Below are 22,344 nucleotides of genomic sequence, written 5' to 3' on the forward strand. Positions count from 1 at the left end.
AAGGAAGGAAGGAAGGAAGGAAGGAAGGAAGGAAGGAAGGAAGGAAGGAAGGAAGGAAGGAAGGTTGGTTTAGGATGGAGAAGCACTGGGCTGTCTGCACAGCAGCGGGTCTCACATGCAGTGCAAATCTCCAGGTCACAACAAACCATTGCTCGTGCCTGCTGCTGCTCCTTTGAAGAGCCACAGCTACAGCCTGAACAGCTCTTAGGCAAAAGAGCATGAAACAAAGCTCCAAGGTGCAGACAAGACATGAGCACTGTTTGAGGAACACAGCAGAAGTTGCAGTTGTACTGCTCCTAACAACCAGGTCATCGGGTCTGCTGCAAAGCTGTGCAGTGCCTCTCTTTTTATCACACTGTGCAAAGCTCAAGGTATGCCCTGCAAAGTGAAGGTGTTGTTCTGGTCTAGATCCATGCACTTATCATCCAAATGAGGCATTTATCTTGCAATACATAATTATTAATTTTACCCTCAATTCATTTGCAGGTGAAATTAATAACATTTGCTCTTTGATTCTGCTTTTTTTTTTTTTTTTTTGCAGAACAAAATTTGCACGCAGTGACCTTCACTGAATCTTAAGAGTACTTTTTTGCTCTTGTAAAATCTTATGATGCTCTACACCTGACTCGAGGCCACATCCCTGTCCATCCTGCTTCTTTTCTGCAGGACAGGGAAGAACAGAAGGGCTCACAAGCAGCAGTGTTTGCTTATTGTGAGGCTATCTCTGTAATCACTGCTTTCTTCCCATGAAGAAAATGAGGAAAGCCAAAAGTTCCTTGTCTGTCCTTCCCTGGAACAGCGAGCACGTCAGAGCTGCCCAGGTGACAGCCTTATTCCCCTTGGCATTCCTACAGACAACTGTCATTATCCGGGCTACCTGCCAGGCAAACACTTTAAAGAATATAGCAAAAGAGGCATTAAGCCCTTGGCCAGGGAATCCTGGCAGAGGTCTCCTTCTGAGCCCTAACTACAGCCTACGTACAAGCTTCTGTAGAATCACGGAATCATGGAATCATTAAGGATGGAAAAGACCTATGAGATCCTCACGTCCAACCCCAACCCATCCCACCGTGCCCACTGACCATGTCCCTCCATGGCACATCCCCATGGTTCTGGAACACCTCCAGCGATGGGGACTCCACCATTATACCCATGAAGGATGTGGGGCCAGGTAAGCGACCTGATCGTCATCTCCTCCTCCTGCAGGTCTACAGTCTTGCATGGGAATCCGGCACCAAATTTTTATAAAAAACAATGGTTTCTGCAAATATTGCCCCATGGAAAACCAGAACTGGCAGGATACTGAAATGGTTTGAGACTTTATGAGACCTCTCAAGGCAGGCATCGCCGCGGGTCTGAAGGCAACATGCATGTCCCTGCAAACACATCAGTTATCTGAAAATAATTACAGAATCATAGAATCGTGAAGGTTGGAAAAGACCTCCAAGATCATCTAGTCCAACTGTAAACCCACCCCCACCATGCCCACAAAACCAGGTCCCTCGGTCCTGGAGTGAATGTCCAGATAACCCTAGACTGGGCTGAGATTGTCTGCAGCACTGCCTACATTGCTATGGAAAGTGAGGAGAGATCCCTTCAACCTAAAAGCAAAACCAGAACCACAGGGCCCTTGACAACGAGGAAAGCCCTAAATCTTACACATTCTGCTCAGATCAGAAGCCAAGAGGTTTCTTTTTCTTCTTTCCTTCAAAGAAGTTTGAAGCCAAAATGAAGCATTTGGTGGTGGGCACCTTGTGCTAAGGTGTTTTGTTGTTCCTCTGGAGGAAATCAGGAACCAGAGGAGGATGAAATGTGACAGGGATGGTTTTGTAGGGAAGTGAACCATGCTGCACCTCAGCCATGGACATACCACACATATGCCATGGGCTCCAAGGGAGCTGTGAGCAATAAGCCTGACTTTTCTGGCCAAGTCCATACAAGAGCCATGTCCTGTCAGAGTCCTGCTGGGCTCAGCATTGCTGCTCCCCTGGAATTTGCTCCTTCAGCCTGGAATAAGTGAAACAGCAGCCTTTGGAAAGAGATTTTTGGTGTTGTAGCAGCCCCAGGGCAGGTGAGTCTTGCACTGCAGTTCCCAGGAGGATTTGCAAGATGCGCACTGTGGTCCTTGAGGCCAGACCAGAGCCCTCAGCAGAGCCAAGCTAACACTGTGGACTATGCTCAGCCACCACACTTCCTGACTCACTCTGGCACTGCACGTCCTTTAAGCCAACCTTGCTGACTGAAAGGGTTCAAAGGCTGGCTTCCCCAAGTGTGTCTGCAAAGACAGCATGCACAGAACTCCTGCCCCTTTGATCATAGAATCATAGAATATCCCATGTTGGAAGGGACCCACAAGGATCAGGTTCAGATGAGTTGGTTAGCACAAGTTGAGACCTAAATTAATGCTTCTGCATGCAGCATCTGGAGAGATGCCCATGCCCAAGCCCATGGAGACAAGGAATGAATGAAGCTAGGTGAAGCACTGGACCGAATGTGGGCACCCCCCATGCCAATTTCAGTGCCCTGCAGAAGCCTGGCCCCATTGCACAGGGAGGTGGCACTGGTTTGTACTGGACTCTGCAGGTGGGAACAATGGGGTCCCTGCTCCACACCCTACACCCCTCCTTGCAACACTCAATCTCCTTCCAGCAACAATCAGCATCTAAAGCAAGGAACAGCCCCTCGCTGGGACGCATTTGCACAACCATAGCAACAGCAAGAGGCCGTGCAAATGTCTGGCAGGGCAGCTGCGTGTTTGCAAGAGCCCTTTTCTGGCAGCAGAAGCACAACAGAGCAGCCAGTAGCAAACTCTGCTCATGGAGGGCCTGATGTCTTCTAGCATTTCTCAACAGCTTTTGGCCTCAAATTGGGCCAGGAGGACAGAAAACCAGAATAGAGCTGTTCCAGAGAAAGGCAGCAACCTGTGGAAGCTCAGCAGTGGAGGAGGTTTCAGGTTGAGGTATTGTCTTCGTCTGAGGCAATCCAAATTTCCCTGCAGAAGGCAGAGCCTGTGCGCTGAGAAGCTCCACATTCCCCCCTGACCACAGAGGATTCCTCCTTGCTGCCCACTTTCTGGCTTTGAGCTGCCTCCATCGGTCATCCTCATCACTGAAAAGTCAAGTGCCAGCTGATCCCAGTACTAAGAAGGCCTAGACCTTCTGGGCAAGTTGTTTTGCTGGAAAACACCATCCGTTCTCCTTAAACCTCAGAAGCATCCATGCTGCAAACAGGGCCCAGGTAGAGTCTGGCAAAACGTTACTCAGCATGGGCTAAAGTTGTGCCACAAAGCATGCAAACAGCCAAACATCCACCTGGGCCAGTATGGCCCATTCCTCCAGTCCAGCAGACACTGGTGCAGAGGCCATTCAACCCCAGATCTGTAGCGGAGTTTGATGGAGCTATCTCAGAAACTTAACGAGGCTTTAAAGCATACACTTCATTTGCAGATACCATTTTGGAGACATGTGTATCCCAGGATCCATATATACCCCCAAACCTGCTGCTGCTCTGCTGGGAACACCTATCCACCGTCCTGCCATGGCCAAGCAGAAGCTTCGCACAGTCTTCAACCCAGGTTAAGAAGCCAGCTGGCATGATGATGGCAAACCCTGGGATGCCACCTGCCAGCTTGGCTCCTGGACATTTTGCAGACAGTTTTCACCCTCTGAAAACTGGCTCTGGATTCTCAGAGGAGGAGGAGGAGCTGCCTCTTACCTAGACATAGGAAGCTGAAGACCCACTGGACCACTGCTGCAGTCTGAAGCCTCCTCCGCAGCGGCACGGAGAGCGGAGCAAACTCAATCTTCATCCTGGGCTCTGCGTGCAGGTCTCAGAAGGAGGAGGAAACTCAGCAAGTGGTGAATGCAAAGTGCAAAGTCACCCGTCAATATTTATGCAGCTTTACAGTATAGGGAGTTGTGCAACATACAGGGGACGGTGCTGGGAGGTGTCGCTGACTTTACGCCAGCGCGACGCTCGTCGTGTCGTTAGGTGCTGCAAGTATCCTCCAGGTCTGCAGCTCTGGAAAAGGAAAATCCATCACTCCTTGTGCTACAGCAACTGCAGGAGAGAGCAGGAGGGAAAGGCGAGGAAGGAACTTGTGAAACAGTATTGGCTGGGGAGGGAGGAAAAAGGCTTTGCAGAGGAGTGGCTTTACAATTCAAAACGTGTAGATAAAGCTCAAGGCTGTTTCTGCAGGGCGTGGAAAGGGCTGGGAGCCAAGAGGTGTGCAAACTATGCATGAGTGTTTCACTGCTGAGCACAGGATGCATGAGCAACCTCATGCCTCTGCCAGGGGATGGATGGATGGATGGATGGATGGATGGATGGATGGATGGATGGATGGATGGATGGATGGATGGATGGATGGATGGATGGATGGATGGATGAAAGAATCACAGAATGGCTGGAGTTGGAAGGGACCCTTAAAGGCCATCTGGTCCCACTCCCTTCAATGAGCAGGGGCACCCACAGCTCCATCAGGTGCTCACAGTCCTGTCTCCTGACTTTGGGTGTCTCCTGGGACGGGGCATCCACCACCTCTCTGGGCAGCCTGCACCAGTGCCTCACTACCCTTGTTGTAAACAACTTTTCCTTATATCCAAACTAAATCTCCCTTCTTTGAGCTTGAAGCCATTTCCCCTTGTCCTGTCACCACAGCCCCTGCTGAAGAGTCTGTCCCCTCCTTTCCCACAGCCTCTTTAGCTACTGACAGGCCGCTCTCAGGTCACCTCGCAGCCTTCTCTTCTCCATGCTGCACAGCCCCAGCTCTCAGCCTGTCCTCGTAGGAGAGCTGTTCCATCCCTGGATCATTGCTGTGTCCCTCCTCTGGACGCGCTCCATCAGCTCCATGTCTCTCCTGCACTGAGCACTCCCCATCTGGACGCAGTGCTCCAGCTGAGGCCTCACAGCGCAGAGCAGAGGGGCAGGATCACTCCCTCTCCCTGCTGGCCACGCTGCATTTGATGCAGCCCAGGATCTGGTTGGCTTTAGGGCAATGAGGGCACAGTGCTGGCTCATGCCCAGCTTCCACCCACCAGTACCCCCTGGTCCCTTTCAGCAGGGCTGTGCTCCATCCTTACACCCCCGGCTTGCACTGATGCAGGGGTTGCCTTGACCCAGGTGCAGACCTTGCACTTGGCTTTGTTGAGCCTCATGAGGATGGATGGAGATGGATGGAAGGATGGCGGGAGGGACAGATGGATGGATGGGACAGACAGGTGTCCATGTGCCTCCTTGCATAGGCTTACATGGGTGCAGGAGACAGAAAACACTACCTCTTTTTTTGCATTTCTACCTCCTACCGTCTGCACCTTTGAAAAATCACACGCATCGAATTCCAGCCTGCAATTTTCTGGTTGAAAAAATAAAATAAAATAAAAACCCAACAAATAAAATCCAAACTCAGAAATCTGGGGGGAAAAAAAAACAAACAACAATATCCTTCAAGAACTGCCAGCTGCTCAGGTAAACAAAGGAATCATCTGAGAACACACCGCGGGGCTCGGCAGTAACCAGGATACGGAATTAACCAGCCGCCGGGTGAATGGAGCAGCGAGCTGACCGCGCGCACACAAAGGCATCCCTTGCTTCCTCTCTTGTTTCTGACCGCAAATCCCCGCGCTCAGCGTGGCCAAGGATGACGGAACGAAAGCAAAAAGCAATCCTTGGCGAAAAGCGAGTCGGAGGGGTGAGCTGGAAGAGCATCCCTCCTCTTTGCCAGGCCCTCGGAACACGCCGGGGAGGACGGACGTCTTTCTGCCTCCATTTTCTGGACTCAGCAGTAACCTGAGGGCTCTTTTCCTAGGGACACCGGTTGCTTTAACTGAGATAAAACTGGCTCCGATCTCGTTTGCATCTCTCCCCATCCCCATCCTTTGTCTCCTGGCCCCCGTCTGCTCTGGGAAAGCTTTTAACTCTTTCAGCTCTGTTTCTTGGAGATATTTCCTGGTGTGAAACCGCATGCAATTTCCGAAAGCACCCACAATGCCCGAAGCAAACCAGCAGCATTTTCGGGAAAATCCACAACAACAGCAACAAAAAACACCACCAAACCACCACCGCCACCAAGAAAGCAAACAAGCAAACAGAACCACCCTGCAGAGATCACGGAAGGCTGGAAAAGCCCCCCAAGATCCCCAAGCCCAACCCACCCCGCCGTGCCCATCGGCATCGCCCCCGAGTGCCGCATCTCCACGCAGGTCCAGGTCCTTCTGAGCTGTGTGTGGTCACAGAGGTGCAGTGGGGACCAGGGAGGGGATGTTCCTTGCAGGGATGCTCCTGGTGCACAGGGGATGCTCCAAGGCATGGCTCCGTCCTGCAGGCTCGCTAGGCAGCTCTTTGCCTGTGCTGCTGGGAAGGATCCCACCCGAGCCCCAAGGAAGGCCCAGACATTGGGAAGAGCCTTTTGCTCCCAGAAATGTCATGCTAACCCCTGCAGCTGCCGTGCCACCGATTCCCTCAGCAGCTCTTTGCTTGTGGCTGATTATTACATGAAAAAATATCATGTTCTGGATTTATTGATGTACGAGTTGGCTCTGTGGAACAGCTGACCAAAGCTCAGCTGGGTAATAAATATTGATGTCCTGCCCTGTCATGGGCATGCCGTTTGCCTTTTGTATCTGTGTTTCCTTAAATTGAAACAGAAAAATACTTTGAAATGGTTTTGAAATCTTCTTGAATTTGGAAGGGCTCAGAGGTTTCCAGACAGCCAGGGAGAGAGATGCAGCTATTGCTGTGCATTGGTCAAACCACATCTGTACTCTGTGCTAAGGGGAGCAGAGCTCTGCACTCTGGGGTCGTGCAGTGCCATACCCAGAAGAGAAATAAATTTGTAGGATGTGCAGAAAGGTGACAAATGCTACAGTGAGGGCTGTGCCTTTGGGTCTGCAAAGTGCAACAAGCCTCTATGCAGGGTCCCTTATTTCTCTGGAAAGGAACCCAGTGATGGGACAAGAGGCAACAGCCCGAGCTGGAACAAGAGGAATTCCCACAAAAGACAACAAAATATGTTTTTCTCTTTGCAGGTGGTTAAATCCCATAACAGGAGCCCTAATTTGAGCAGGACACTGGGGCAGAGCCCTCAGAGCCCTGGGGCTGTCCCAGACCCATGGGGATGTGGCATTGAGGGATGTGGGCAGTGGGCACGGTGGGGGTGGGGAAGGGTTGGGGCTCCTGGAGGGCTTTTCCAGCCTTCATGATTCTGTGATCCTATGATTGAGGTGGTCGAGATACTGTTGAGCTGTGATTCCGTGCACTGGTGCCACCCAGCACTCCTCACTCCTAATCCCTTCCAGTCCCCTCGCAGCACCTCCCTGGGAATTTGGCTGCTGCTTAGTTTACTCTCATCACCTAATTCTCAGCCTTTGAAATCTCATTAAGTTTCTCACCATTTCTCCTTATTTCCTCACAGGCACTTGCACACGTGCTCTATGACACCCCTCCAGTGACATTCCACTTGGCCTTTTCCTTCTCAGGTATTTATAGGCATTTATCCGATCTCCCATGGCTTGTATTCAGCCCGGGACCATAAAGCCCTTTAATCCCTCAATAGATCGTCCTCCGTAATCCCTTTATCAGCAGCCCTTGTGATTCGGCTGATCAATGTCCATCTCTGAATGCAAACCCATGAAGCCCTGAGTCACCGAACTGTGGGTTTTGCAAGTCATTGAGCTTTGCACATCAGCACCATGGGGTGTCCCAACAGGACTCCGTGCCCAGAATGGTGCAGGTTGCATGCGGGGAGCTGGCTGTGCTCCAGGACCAAGGACCCGAAGGGTTACCTGCAAGGATCGATGCAATGACATGCATCCAGTGGGAGGGAAGTTATCAGGAGGAAGCTGAAAGTAGATTTGCAGTAATTATCCATTGGTTTGTCCTTCCTGGAGGTGCCCAAGGCCAGGCAGGATGGGCCTGGGGCAGCCTGACCTGATGGGTGGCCCCTAGCAGGAGGTTGGAACTGGATGGGCCATAAGGTCCCTTCCAACTCAAGCCATTCTATGACTCCGACTCAATGATTTTATGATTCCTACTTGGCCCATCACTCCACCAGCTGTAAATGCACCTCCCTTGTGATGTCCTCCCCACTGAGACCTCCCCACCAATCCCAAGCCCATGTGACACCATTATGCTGAGCCTGTTCTTTGTCCATCTCCAGCTCTGGGTGGGACAGAAACCCACCACTCCCTGCTTCTATTTTTTTAATGCAAACTGTTTTTATACACAGTATTTAAGACCCCATTCTCTCTTCTACCTGTTGCAGAATCTCCATCAAAAGTTCAGAGATCTGCCTGGGTTTCGCCGTTGATTTCCATCATGGAATTTCATGTCCTTTTGAGCATTTGAGTTATCAGTGGAATTCTTCACTTCATGCACTTAAGTTATTCTCTTTCTGCAGCACTCTGATATGGATTTCCTTCATGCCCCATCACATTCAGCCTTGAAGCACCCACCCAACCTATAAGAATCCCAAACAAAGTTGACAAGGAGAACAAGACCACCGCTGGCAGATCCTCATCCATAGCAGATTTGTGTGATCACAAAATGATTTAAGACTTGAGAATCCACAAAAAATCCTCTGTACGTGGCCATCTGCTGTGGTGATGTATTCCTTTGTCCATGGTGCCACACACTGGGGACCAAGGAGGGGACAGTCCTTGCAGGGACAATCCTCGTGCAGAGATGATGCTTCAAGGATGCGGCTTGGACATGGAAGTAGCAGAGATATTAAGTATAAATATAACTAATAAGAACTTTCTGCACCTATTCAAGGTGGTGTGGAGTTGAATGCACTTCTCCAGGTGAACACACTTCATTTGGAGAGCTGTGACCTGGGTCTAAATCGGAGCTGGGGCCTCACCTCCCTTGTGAAGCTGATGCCAATGGTCTCTCTATAATCATAGAACTGTAGAATATCCTGAGTTGGGAGGGACCCATATGGATCACTGAGTTCAACTCCTGGCTCCACAAAGCATCCCTCCATTATTATTAATAATAATAATAATATTTTTCATTTTTTAATTGATTTAATCAAACCATCTTCCCTTCCATAAGGTCTTACACTGAGCTTTGCTGCACTGCTGCTACACTGACATACCATAATCACCTGCAATAACTGGTGGGCATGTGTGCATGGGGGGGGGAAACTTGCACACACAGCATGTGATGAGATGTCAGTTGGTGATCAGAGACAAGGAGCCAATCCCTCTTTGTCATCAGTTTAGCAGAGAAAAATAGAAATGTGGTGAGCAGCAGCAGCAGAAGCAGCTTCAGACCTAGCCCAGGATGGGCACCATTAGCTGAAGCTCAACTGGAAGTCATCCTGGCTTCATCTGAGGATGCCTGGAAAAGATTCACCAGCTTCCTGTTAATTAACTCCCAAACAATTCCTACTGTCACTGCATGAGGGATGCCTGGAGCTATTCCCTGCCTCTGCACCAGGGATGGGACCCATCTCTGCACAGATGGGATCCAGCACTGTCTGCTAGGCATCAACCAAAAGCCAACACTGATTCAGGGTGCTGCAAAATTCAGGGTTTGCTCTGCTTCGCTCCCCAACATGCTACCCCTAGCACCATGCCAAGTAACATATTTGGGTGGCATCAAACCCCACTGGGCAAATCCCAGTGCAGTGACAGAGGCGTCCTTGGTCATTACCCAACCCAACCCAACGTCCCATCGTGGCACCATGGCCTTTTCCCAGAACAGGGAAAGCTATTCCCCAACCCAACTCAACCCAACCCAATGTCCCACCATGGCACCATGGCCTTTATCTAGGAGAAAGGGGAAAGCTATTCCCCAACCCAACCCAACTCAACCCAACCCAACGTCCCACCATGGCACCATGGCCTTTATCCAGGAGAAAGGGGAAAGCCATTCCTGCTTTCTGCTGTAATTTGAACTCAGAGGCTCTTTTATTTTTTTTTAACTCCTGTGCTTTCCAAGAGAGGTTTGCAGCCAGCAACTCCATTGGGCTAATTAGAGCTAATGGATCTTACTTGACGTAAGCGATTAAATTATTTCCATTGCTGATTCCTGAGAGTGAATGAGCAGCCATGCTTCAGGATTTATATAGAACCATACAGTTCACTCCAGGAGACACCGAGTGATTTGTTCGTTCTGCAGCTTCCAGCTTCATCCGGGTCTGCTTGGTATCTGCAGAGATTCCTGACACTGCCAAACCTTGCAGAGCTCAGGAAAAAAGCAGAGATGAGGGATGCATGACTGTGCGCAAAACGAGCCTGGTGCAAATGGGAGAAAAACAGAAAAACGTTCCAAATTGCTGCAGTCACTTTGTGTGCATGCAAAATCCCAGTCCCCAGAGGGATGCAAGGTGCTGTGCAAAACCCCAGCGAGCAAGCAGGGTGCAGAGCTGGGACACCCTGCAGCTGCAAGATGGGAGCTGTTGCGTTGGGTTTGTGTGGGCTCGATCCCTTTGCAATCTTGCAGACCTTGGGTGGCGTTTTCCTGCTTTCCCATCATCAAACCGAAAGCAGCGTGCAAAGAAATGCAGGGCTGGGGCCAGGCACTGCTGCATCTTCTGCAAAAAGGAATTGCAGCGTGGTCGGAGCTTCCATGCTCCCCCCTGGAATTGCCTTTATAAGGTCGGTTTGAAGAGAAAAGCTGTGATTGGTGCTTCTGTTGCAGGTGCATGCTCACTGTACATGCAACATCCAGAGCAATGAGGTCCTGGAAAACTGTGATGTGAACCCCAGTGCTGAAGAGCTTCCCACGCCTTTAATGATAATCCCCCCCTTTTGATTGCACTGGATGCAAAAGCAAGGATGGCGTAACCCTGGTGGATAAAGCCATGCATGTGCAGGGACACCTCTTTCTGTAAATAATAATCACAGAACCACAGAAATCACCCAGTGACGCCTTGTTTTCCCTCAGGCAGCATTTCTGTTCAGCCAGCCCTGGCAGCAAGAGGGCTCTGATGCCTCCTGAGAGGTGGGTTACAGCTACTGACCTGCAGGCAAGGACAGATGTCAGCAAATCCAAGCAAAAGTGGGCCCAGATCCACGGGTCCCAAGGGACAGCATGGGTGTGCCAAGCAGGGAAGGAAAGCAGCAGCGCCTGCAGTGGTAATCCTGCTCTCCACTACGCTCCCAGCAGCTGCTCCCTGCTGGGAATGGGGTTCGGTTTGGTTTGGTGACGCAGCTGCAACCCTGCAAGGAAATGGCAGGGAGAAATCATCAGCCACAATAACAGAACGCAGCGCTTGCATGCATGTGCAAGTCCATATGTGTGCATGTGTCCATATGCGTGCACAGGTGAGTCACGTGTATGAGTGCAAATCTGTGCACAAGCGTGTGTGCATGCATCTGTGCATGCTCACACATGCATGTGTATGCTGTGCATGAGTTTATGTGCCAGTGCACGTGTGCATATATTAGTGTGCACACACGTATGCCTACCTATATGAATACATTTCCATGTGTCTATGTGTGTGCATGTATGTGTGCATGTAAATGGGTGTGCTTGCAGGCGTGCTTGCGTGAGCACATGGATTTGCAAGCGTGTGTCTGCATGTGGGTGTATGTGTGTGACTGTGCATGTGCATACATATGTCTGCATACCTCTGTGCACAACAGTTCATGTGTGATTTTGCATGTGCTCTTGCCTGCATGTAGATGCAGGTATGTAATTGTGTATGTTTGTAACCGTGAATGCTTGTATTTTGCACCTGTATGTACACGTGTGTGTATGCACATATGTGCACCTAAAAGCATGCATGTTTGCAAGTAGGGGTGTGCAGGCACATGGAGATCCGTGTGTGTGCACAAATGTGCATGCATGTGGTTGCATGCGTGTGCACGTGTATGCCTGTGTATGTGCATGCTTGCATATGCACATTTGTGTGCATGTGTGTGTATGTCTGGAGGTGTGTGCAGGTGTAACTGTGTGTGCATGTGCACATAAATGTGTGCAGATACGGGTGCAGCTGTATGTGCATGCAGCCCTGTGCAAGTGTGTGAGCATCTGTGTGTTCAGCTGTGTGTGGACATGTGTGCATGCAAATACATGTGCACCTGGTTGTAGACCAGTGCATGCACATTTGCATACACCTGCAAAGCACAAGCGTGCACCTCTGTCACCTGTATGTGCACACAATGCATGTGCATGCTCGCATGCATGCACCTGCCCACCTGCAAGGACACACACTTGCACACACACATAGAAGACAATCACAGATGTGGAAGACACACACACTTACTGCACAAACATAAATGCACACACATCTGCACACATTTGTGTGCACATGCATGCACACTTACACCTGCAAACGAGCACACACACACACAAATGTGCATATGCAAGCACACACATATGCACATATCCATATGCAAACAGATGCAATTATATGCATGAACACTTGTGCACACGCATGGATACACATGCGTGTGCATACACCTACATGTAAACATGCACACACATGGCAGGTACACACGTGTGCACGCACACGCGCAATATGCAAGCATTCACACACGCATAACCTCATACATGAATCCACGTGCACAGGCTTGCACATGTGAACACGTGCACAATCACACACATGAACTGAATGCACAGAGCTATGTGCACGCACAGTTGCACACATACACCCAGGTGCAGGCACACGCTTGCACATACGTGATGCATATGTGCGCACGTGTGCATACACAGATATGTGCAAGCGTGCGTACACACGGCCGTGCCCTGCGCGTGTACGCGTGCGCGCAGGTGCACGCGCCCCAGCGCGACCCGCCCCCCGGCTTTGCCCCACTCCCCGGCTAAGCCCCGCCCCCCTTTAAGCCCCGCCCCTCGTAAGCCCCGCCCCGTGCCGCGCTGCGCTGCGCGGGGGTTGCGCGGGGCTGTGCGCTCCGCTCCCTGCGCCGCTCCGCTCTCTGCGTGCGGCCGCTGCGCGGAAAGTGAGCGGAGCAGCGCGGAGCGGGGCCGCCATGGCGTGGCCCTGCATCACCCGCGCCTGCTGCATCGCCCGCTTTTGGAACCAGCTGGATAAAGCCGACATCGCCGTCCCTTTGGTTTTCACCAAATATTCCGAAGCCACCGAGCAGCCCCTCCCCGCGCAAATCCCGCGCAGCGCGGCGGCGCCCATCGATACCCAACCCGGCGGCGATGCCGCGGCTGCGGGCGGGGGGGACGCGGCTCCCGGCCCCGCACGGCCCGGAGCGGCCCCGCACGGCTCTCCGCCCGCGGACTCGGTGATGCGGCACGACTACAAACCCTGGAAGGTGCAGCGCCCCGAGCCCAGCTGCAAACCCAAAAGCGAGTACCAGCCGTCCGATACGCCCTTCGAGAAGGAGACGCAGTACCAAAAGGATTTCCGCGCTTGGCCCATCCCTAAAAGAGGGGACCACCCGTGGATCCCCAAACCGGGTCCATCCCCCGTGCTCGGCCCTGAGCGCGGATCTCCCGAGAAAGCGGCTCAGGAGAAGAGGAGGAAGAAGGAGGAGGAGGCGGAGGCGGACGAGGAGCATCCCAAGGCGGCCCGGCCCGGGGACAGCCGAGAGAAGGGGCGGCAGAGGGGCGAGGAAGCGGGCGGGCAGGAGGGCCGGGGCCGGGCGGCCGCCGATGCTCTCAACCGGCAGATCAAGGAGGAGGTGGTGGCGGCGGGGGTCAGCTCGTCCTACAGGTGAGACCCCCACCTCGGCCGTCCCGTCCGTCCCCGGGGGGCGGGGCGGTGAGGTTCCCCAGGATTTTCGCTGTCGCTTTGTCGCCCGGTTGCCAGCTCTCGGCCCGTCCCGCTTTACTGGGATGCGGGGAGTGAAGGTTCGGGTCCGACGGGGAGGGTCTGCGGCGCGGCCCCCACCCACCGTGCGGGGGCTTGGGGGCACTTCTCTGCCGTGTGCAAAGCTCTGCCGGTCCCTTCCGAGAGGATTTCTGGGTGCTCAGAGACCCCACTGCATCCCCACGGCATCCCTGCATCCCGACAGTATTCTTGTATCCTGACAGCATCCCTGCATCCCGACTGCATCCCTCCATCCCAAAAGCATCCCTGGCCCTTACTATGCAGAAACCCCGCTGCATCTTGACATCATCCCTGCATCCCGACAGCATCCCCGCATCCTGGAGCATCCCTGTCCCTGGCTGCGCTGAACCCCCCCCTCCTGCACCCCGACAGCATCATCCCCGGGCCCCACACATGCTGTGCCAGCAGCATCCCCGAGACAAAGCATCCCGGGGCCGCGTTGGGATGCGGGTGACGCGCGTCCTGCGCTGCTTGGGTGGGGCAGCCTTGGGATGCTGCCATGTTGAACGCGGCGCGGCGTGGGGCGGCACGTCCCTGGGTCCCGTCCCCCCCCCCGCCCCTTCTTCCCCTCCCCAGGCTCGGTGCCCTGATTTCACCCCTTTTAGCATTCGCAGCGTTCGTCTCCTCGCTTTGCTTGTATTTCTGCGCGGGGTCGGGTGTGTCGGGAATGCCAAACAAAGTGGCTGCTGCCCTGCACGGGTGTTTGCAGGGAGGATTCGCTGCGATTGTGCTTTCCAGAGCTTTCTTTGGCAGAGCCCACCTCTGCTGAGGGTGGGGATGGCAGAGGGCAGAGCTGGGGGGGCTGCTTGTGTCCTAGGTGTGACTGCAGCTTTCTTGCTTGTCCCTGCACCTACGTGCACAGCAGTGGGTCGGGGTAACATCAATTTTCTCCCCTAAGGGGGGTTTGGAGATCATGCTCTGCCACCAAGCAGGTAGTAAATCCTGGCAGGTTTGGTGTGAGGCTGGGTTTTCTGTCCCGCTGTCTTCATTCTCCAGGTGGGAAATGGCTCAAACGATGGGATTTGGGTTTTTTTGTTTGTTTGTTTTCGCTGTATTTTGGAACCAGATCCATCTCTCTGGGGATACGGTGGTTCAGGTGCTCTGAGATGGCAGAGAATGGGCAGGGATTGTTGTACTCGACCATGGCTACAGAGGATAATTAGGCTTATTTATGTAATTATTTAGATGCAGGTTGCTTGCCATTCCACCCCTATGTGCACCCCCTAGTCTGCTCCAGCAAATCCCTACAGCTGCATGTTCCCCCTGTGCAGAGGGGTCAGATGGGTTCAGGTGTTGGACCCAAGAGGAACGTGAAGGCTTGATGTTTAATTGCTAATTGCTCTCACCCTCTGTTCAAATCAGGCATCTTTGAAGTGTTGCTTCTTGTTTGGGTTTTTTCTAAAAGCCAAACTCTGCAAATCCCCATTAATGTGGAGAACCTCACTGCTCCAGGGTTTCCCTACCTGTATAGGATTGTGTAGGGTTAGGTGAGATTTGAAAATCTCCAAGCATGGAGACTCCACTCCAAGGACAGGGCCACCCAGCAGCCAAAATTACCCCCTAGCGACCCAGGAGTGGTTCACACAGGGCTTTGTCCTCTGTGCCCTTTGCTGGTGCATGGCTGCTGGCTGGAGGCAGAGCTGGGGGAGATTTCCTTCCAGCACTGCGAGTCAGCGTAATGTGACGCTCCAGGGCTGGGAAGAGGCCTTTGGTGAAACCAAAGAACACACCACTAATGGTTTGTCAATGTGCTGTGTTGCTGTGTTGTTTACTGGGGAGTTTGGAACAGAGCACGGGATGCTCTCAGCGATGAGCCCAAGGTCATTAGCGAGAAACAGGAATTCCCCCTTTCACCTCTTTAGAGAGAATATTGCAGGGACCATGTGCTGTGACCTCTTGGGTCTGCTCAGAGTGATAGAGCAGAGAGAGTTCCTGATGGTGATGGCCATGGAGGACGGAGGCTGCTCCCAGCCCTGGTGATGGAGGGTTATTTAGAATAACAGAATCAAGATTGGGAAAGACATCCAAGACCGTCTTGTCCAACCATCAACCCATCCCCACCATGCCCACTCACAGAATCATAGAATCATTAAGATTGGAAAAGACATCCAAGACCATCTTGTCCAATCATTAACCCATCCCCACCATGCCCACTCACAGAATCATAGAATCATTAAGATTGGAAAAGACCTCCAAGATCCCCAAGTCCATCCATCACCCCGTCCCCACCATACTCACTCAAACCTTCAGCGAGTCCAGGGCAGCTACAGCAGCACTGCACACCTGCAGGAGACTGCAAGTGCCCCAGAGATCCTACAGAATAAATGGGAAAACCGTTTATTTAAGGAAATGACCAAGTGTGTGCCCAGTCCTAATGGTTTCTGTAAGTGAAGTGACTCCTAGGACAGTGTGTAGTTTGAACCCCTTGGGAGGGAGTAGGCTTGAAGATGATCGAGTTGTGCATGATGGCATCTGCTTGCCATGTAGGGTCTTATTTCTCTTCTGCAGTGGGGAAATGGAGGCAGGGCTGCCCGGGGAACACCTGATCCCTTCCCAAAGCATGGGTTGCCCAGGCAAAGCTGTAGAGCCGGTTTGCATCTGCTTTCATCACCCACTTCTGTACTCCCTGTGGACCTCAAGGGACCACTTAAGGACCAGGACATCTTTCAGCAAGGAGGAAAACCGGGTTTGTGTGGCTGTTCCTCTTTTTAGACAGAACCACAGAATGATTAAGGTTGGAAAAGATGGCTCGGATCATCGAGTCCAACCGGGAGCCACCCCTGCCATACCCACATGGATGGGCAGAGAGGAGCCAGGACCTTGCCTGAGCGTTGTGGTTGAGTGGAGCCCTCTCTTCTTCAGTTGTCTGATGTCCCACAGGAGGATCTGGTGGCATCACTGCAGGGTTCTGTCTGTCCTGGGTGCAGCCGTGGCCCTGGTGACAGCAGGGCTGGAGTGCCTGGGGGGGGACAGAGCTGACCTCAGGGGCCTGGGAGCAGGGAGGGGAGGTGATGGAACGTGCAGACCGTGGTGTGTTTGCTGTGGGAGTGGAACCACCAGGTGCACATTTGGCCAAAAAATGCACCAATGAATTTTCCGTTTTTGTTTGGAAAATAACGGAAAAATCTCAAAATTGTTTTCTGATTTTTTTTTTTTAAATTATTATTTAAAAGAGGGGAAGGGGAAATCCCAAATGAGAAACATCACTCCCTTTGTGCTGAAGCCAGTAATAACGCAGTGAATTTCCCCATGAGAAGCAATATTGTGAAGCTTTGTTTTCAGGTTCTTCACCAGAGACATCTTCTTTTTCTTGATCAAAGCTTTTATTTTTTATTTTTTTCCTCCAGTTTCTTTTCCTATCAGAGGAAATAAGAGGAATAGTGTGGACTCCTGTAGTATTAATGAAGTGCCTGTTGCTAACGCACTGGCACTCTTCTCAAGCCCAGGAGGTGCTGAAGATGTGGAGCAAATGGGAAGTGTAGGAGCTGCAGAGATGAATGACTCAGAGCTGGAGCTGCTGTGTGCTTTGTGAGACAGACAGGAGCTGACTCAGGGAGGGATGCCCTCCCAGGAGCCACTCACACAAGGATGGGGAATTCGTACTCCATCACTTCGGCAGTGGGAGTGTAGGGTTGGAAGGACCTCCCGACATCAGCTGGTCCACATCCTGCTCCTGAGGGAGGAGATAATGAACCAGAGCTTTTCTGGGCAGACTTAACCACCCAGTGTCGTTTAGCTATGACCTCCCAGTTTGCATGGGAGTGCTGTTAAATTAACCCACGTAGACGTATGGATCCAAGTTTGCTGTTGGCTGCAAGGAAGGGAAAGGAGCAGGGAGTTTTCATCCAGCCAGAAAAGGAGGTTCAAGGTGAGATGTTGGGTGGCCCTGGCTCTATGCATATCCTTAGCAGATCCTGCTGGTGCAGCAGGGACCGTTGTGTGAGTGTGGGATAACGGTGTGGAGGAAGCTCTCATAGTGAGACATGAAGAGGATTGAAACGGGTTCTGTAGCTGTTCTATCATGCTCTGCATCTTGATCTTAGGATCAAGGAAATGTGTAGATATTGGCACTTGGGGACATGGTCAGTGGGCATGGTGGGGGTGGGTTGGTGTTGGGGATCTGAGAGGTCTTTTCCAGCCTTAAGGATTCCACAGTTCTATTTTATGATCGGTCTCCCCTGAATGTGGTCAGTCCATCAGCTGGGAAAGGGTCTTGGTGGCATCTCCAACCCAAAAGTCGTATTTCCTGCACTCACCCTAAAGTGGACAATATCCAGCCTCAAACTCAGCTGGGAGCTGCTCAGCAGTGCAGGCAGTACAGAATTTTGTGGTTGTGCATGCTGTAGGATGGGGCTGAACAGGAGGTGGCATTCTGGTGATGGAGTTGTTGATGTGCCTGGGTAATTTTTAATCTGCTCCTGCTCTGCTGTGGTCACCTTGGCAGGGGCTTCAAGGCACATAGGACTGGATGGAACCCACTGAACCATTAAGTCCAATTCTAGGCATTCTGTTGTTTGGTCTTTTTCTATTCCCCAAATTTGCTGTTCCTCTCTCCCTCTTCCTGGGGGAAACCAGCATTTCTGTAATGTGGATATGTGTTGCTTGTGGGTTTGAGGAGGAGGTGCCCATCTCTTACTGACCCCACCACACCACCTTTGTGGCCATCACTACCTCTGCTGACCCCATCGTTCTCCTTAGGCGCTTCCAGCCATGGAGCTGCCATCCCATAGCAAGAAATCCGGGTGATTAAAGCCCAGCCTGGAGCTTCATGCTAGATTTTCACCCATTTTGGGCACGGCAGTCAAGGTCAATCCCTTTCTTCCTCTCTGCTATCCTGATCCTCCTCCCTACCGGTGCTGCCTACAGTGTTGTGCCATTAGGAGGTCTCATCAGCGCTGCCCTACTTTTTTTGTGCCAAAGTCAACCTCAGCAACGTTAAGCACCGCTAACCTCCTTCCAGGCTGCAGCTCAGCCTTGCAACACTTTGCATTTCCATTTCCCTTGCCCAGTTTCTCGTTCTGCTGATGTTCATATTCACTGGCTTAATTAATAATTTCCCACGTGGCACGGTATCAAATGCTGTAGATAGATTTTCACATTTTCATTGTCTGCTAAGTCAGTTATAGTATCAAAGGACGTGTCAGACATCCCTCCTCCTCCCCTCCCAGTCACTGCTGTGCCTGTTTGGACCACCGGCTTCCGCATGCAGGAGCAGATGCTGTCGAGCAGACCCCAATTCCACTTGGCAGCTTCAGGCTACTGCCGTAAAGCAAACAATAAATAAAGATAAGAGGAGAGAGATCATCTCATTTAGACACTCTCTCTGCCCTTCCTTTGCCAAATAAATTGCAAATAGCTGTTGTAAATTTGTCTCCTCTCACATTTAGAGCATGACCTTTGCTTTCCCCGTCTCCTACCGGCGGAACAACCCTTCGATTCCTAAGTACTTCTGCACTCTCCCCTCCATCAATCTTGCTCTCCTTCGCTCTTAGCTGGATGTGAGCGTAGCACTGGCGCTGATGTCTGCAGGTGAGCCTTGCTGCGCTGGGCTGAGCAGCGGGGAAGGGCAGCTTCAGGGAACCCTCACAGGATGGAAGTTTAATTTCTTTGGATTGATAACTCAGCACCTAGGATACCCTTCAGATGTCCTCTCTGTCTCCCTGTGTTTATATATACACCCACACAGGGCTGCTCGGTGACTGCTTTAACCTCCGCGCCGTCTCCCCTCCCCAAGCCCAGCATTGCAGGTGCTCTGTAGCAAACACGTTTTGCTTTTCTATTAATAGCTCCCTTTCTTGCATGGTGCCTTCACCTGAGGAAACCCTGCAGCACTGCAACAGTGCGTGCATGCAGAGGCTGCTGCTGCTTTGGGATCCCAGGGATTTGCATGGGCTGGCACGAAGCAAGCTGCAATGCGCAGGGTGCCCCGTGTCATCTGGGGCAAGGCCGGGGCTGCTGTGTGTACCCACACCCTGCAGGACAGCACGTCGTCTTGCAGACCACTGCTCTCCTGTGGGTTTGTTGGGGATTTAAATCTTGATGCCTCAGATTTGCTTTTCCACGTCTTTGTCTTGCTGCCTTTATAAACAGTGTGCTTCCTGTGGGAGTGCTTTGTGTAAATGCGAGCTGTTGATTAAGTGATGCGTACATGCAATTAATTATTAGGCGGACTGGTGGATGTTTTCCTCTTCTTTGTCCGTTTTTCTCCTGATTCATAGGACCAAAGAATCGTGAAGGCTGGAAAAGCCCTCCAAGGTGCCCAAGCCCAACCCCAGCCCACCCCACCATGCCCACTGTGTCCCTCAGTGCCACATCTCTACATGCAGAGGGCAAACACATCCTAACCATGGGCTAGGATGGCTCTGGAACTCCTCCAGGGACGGTGACCCCCCCATCCCCTGGGCAGCCTGTGCCAGTGCCTGACCACTTCCTTCCCATCCATCCAGCTACACAGGTGGAGGGGGAGATGGGGAGAGAGCTCATTTCCCACGGAAGGGAATCTGATGTATTTCTCCTAAAGCAAAGACAAGCGGACATCTTAGAAAGCATGCATTTATGGGGAGCTGGGCAGGTTGAGTTCAGCCAGAAATCCAGTTAAACCAGCTAAAAAGCTGGACTTGAGAAGGTCAGAGTTAGGCAGGCCAGTGTATTGCAGGGAAGAAACCCAAATTTTCTGTCTGGGTGCTTGGTGAAGGATGAGAAAGTCCTTCAGGACCAGCCCTGATAGCTGAGCTTCAGCCTTCCTCCAGTGTTTCCCTTTGCCTCTCCCCGTGTAGGCAGGGCTGGAAAAACAGGCAGGGCCACAGATCCCAACATTTCCCATTCCCCAGTTTGGGAAGCAGTGGGGCTGATGGTTTCTTGGCAGAGAGCTTCATGGAGCAGGTGCCAATAGGATGCCATTCCCAGCAGAGCAGGGTCCCTTTCCCTTCCTACATCCACTTGATGGATTTTGGGGCTCCATCAACCCTGAGCCCTGCCAGGAGGTGATCTTGCAAGGTGTCTTGCAGTCTGAGGCACACTTTGCTGCCAATGCAATAGAGCCAGCTCTGTTATGGCAAAGTTATTTAAACTAAGGGAGGAATTAGATGCAAAAGTCTGATTTTTCCATTGCTTTCTGGGTGTATGGAAGCCAGGATGCTGGGATACATCTCAGAAGTTAGAAGTCTGAAGTCATGACAGCACTGTCATAGAATCACAGAATCTGAGAATATCCTGAGTTGGAAGGGGCCCATAAGCATCATCAAGTCCAACACTTGGGCAGCTGTTGCGAAGCTTGGCTCCTGAAAGTTTGGACCGAGGGTGGTGGGATGTATGAAGATGGTAGTGAACAGCTAGAAGATGTCTCATTCAATATGAAGTGCCATTGCTTTGAGTTGGAGCCAGGCATGTCTGTTCAGCACTTCCTATCTCAATATCTGGTCTTCCAGTGTCTCTTCAGGTATTTCTAGTTGTCTTGGTGCTTCTACACAATGCTTTCAATGTGGTGCAAAATGGGAAAAACAAAGGCTTGTGTTGTTCTTGTGCAGTGGGAAAGGTTAGGATGTCTAGGAGTGGTCTACTTCTGTACAGGTTGTTCTCATAGTGTCTCCACTCGTCTTGTTTATTTACTGAAATACAGAAAGGCTGTATTTTACTCTTGAAACATAGGCAAATACTGTTGACTGATGTGGTCCCAGTTCTGGATTCCAGCAGACACCATGTTCTAGCCTATATGAATATTATTTGGTGTGAGACCAGAGTCTGGTAGCATCCAAGGTTTGGGGCTATGCCCTTGGTATAGAAGTTGCATGGTTGTGTTACGCAGAAGGCAGAATGAGGAGAATCACTGTGGCCCTGGTTGCTGTGGGCACTCCATCCCTCTGCTGCATTGTGAGACATTGAGACGTCCCTTGGGATGGGGAAGGTGTGCTGCAGATGTGTTCAGAGCTTCTGCAGGGGCAAATGAGCACACTGCTATGATATGATATATATGGGATAAGTACGCTATAATAGGAAAGTAGAGTATAAAGTTCAGTGTGAGACCGTATGGAAAGAGAAGATATTTATATACAAAATGTATGAATATGATGATTTTACCTCTTTCTTGCATAGATTTTATTCATTTACATTCATTCCATACTCACAGGTACCAGTATGTTCAGGTGGTCTGACCAGTATCATTGATGTGCAGCACAAAGGCCAAGGACACCCGCAACCGTGTCCTTACTGAACCTCCTGGTTTCCCTCAGCTGATGACAGTAAACTAATTTTTGGACAGATCTTTAATATCATTTAGACCATTCCAGTTACTCTGTGTGGGCTTTTGCTCTAGTATGTCTTCTTAGTGGGCTAGCAGAAAAAGGATTGGCAGAAACACCCTATTTTGGGGGCTGAAACTAGATGGTCTTTAAGGTCCCTTACAACCCAAGCCATTATGTGACTCTGTGTCTCCTTGACTCCATGGCTCCATGTCTCCATGGCTGCATGACTCCTTGACTCCTTGAATCCACAAATCCATGGCTCCTTGACTCCATGGCTCCTTGACTCCATGGCTCCTTGACTCCATGGCTCCATGTCTCCTTGTCTCCTTGACACCGTGACTCCTTGACACCGTG

General features: G+C 51.5%; 2 protein-coding genes and 1 long non-coding RNA gene across 5 annotated transcripts in view; 2 read left to right on the forward strand and 1 right to left on the reverse strand.

The window, feature by feature from the left end:
- Positions 1 to 4,108, reverse strand: part of MOGAT2 (monoacylglycerol O-acyltransferase 2) — a 17,967-nt gene extending 13,859 nt beyond the window's left edge. The window contains exon 1 of one of the 2 annotated variants that reach the window (XM_021384096.1): positions 3,715 to 4,108. In XM_021384096.1, coding sequence (XP_021239771.1) covers positions 3,715 to 3,808 — 94 coding nt within the window. In that variant the 5' untranslated portion in view covers positions 3,809 to 4,108. The remainder of the gene's footprint in view (positions 1 to 3,714) is intronic. The other variant, XM_021384095.1, reaches the window with a different exon arrangement.
- Positions 5,545 to 8,694, forward strand: LOC110392125. Its single transcript, XR_002434225.1, has 3 exons — positions 5,545 to 5,689; positions 7,412 to 7,475; positions 8,261 to 8,694. It is a non-coding gene; the product is annotated as an uncharacterized LOC110392125 (long non-coding RNA).
- Positions 12,817 to 22,344, forward strand: part of MAP6 (microtubule associated protein 6) — a 29,686-nt gene continuing 20,158 nt past the window's right edge. For both annotated transcript variants that reach the window (XM_021384093.1, XM_021384094.1), the window contains exon 1: positions 12,817 to 13,633. In XM_021384093.1, the coding sequence (XP_021239768.1) occupies positions 12,939 to 13,633 (695 nt within the window). In that variant the 5' untranslated portion in view covers positions 12,817 to 12,938. The remainder of the gene's footprint in view (positions 13,634 to 22,344) is intronic.

Source organism: Numida meleagris, chromosome 1, assembly GCF_002078875.1.
Source record: "Numida meleagris isolate 19003 breed g44 Domestic line chromosome 1, NumMel1.0, whole genome shotgun sequence".
Taxonomy (NCBI): Eukaryota; Metazoa; Chordata; class Aves; order Galliformes; family Numididae; genus Numida; species Numida meleagris.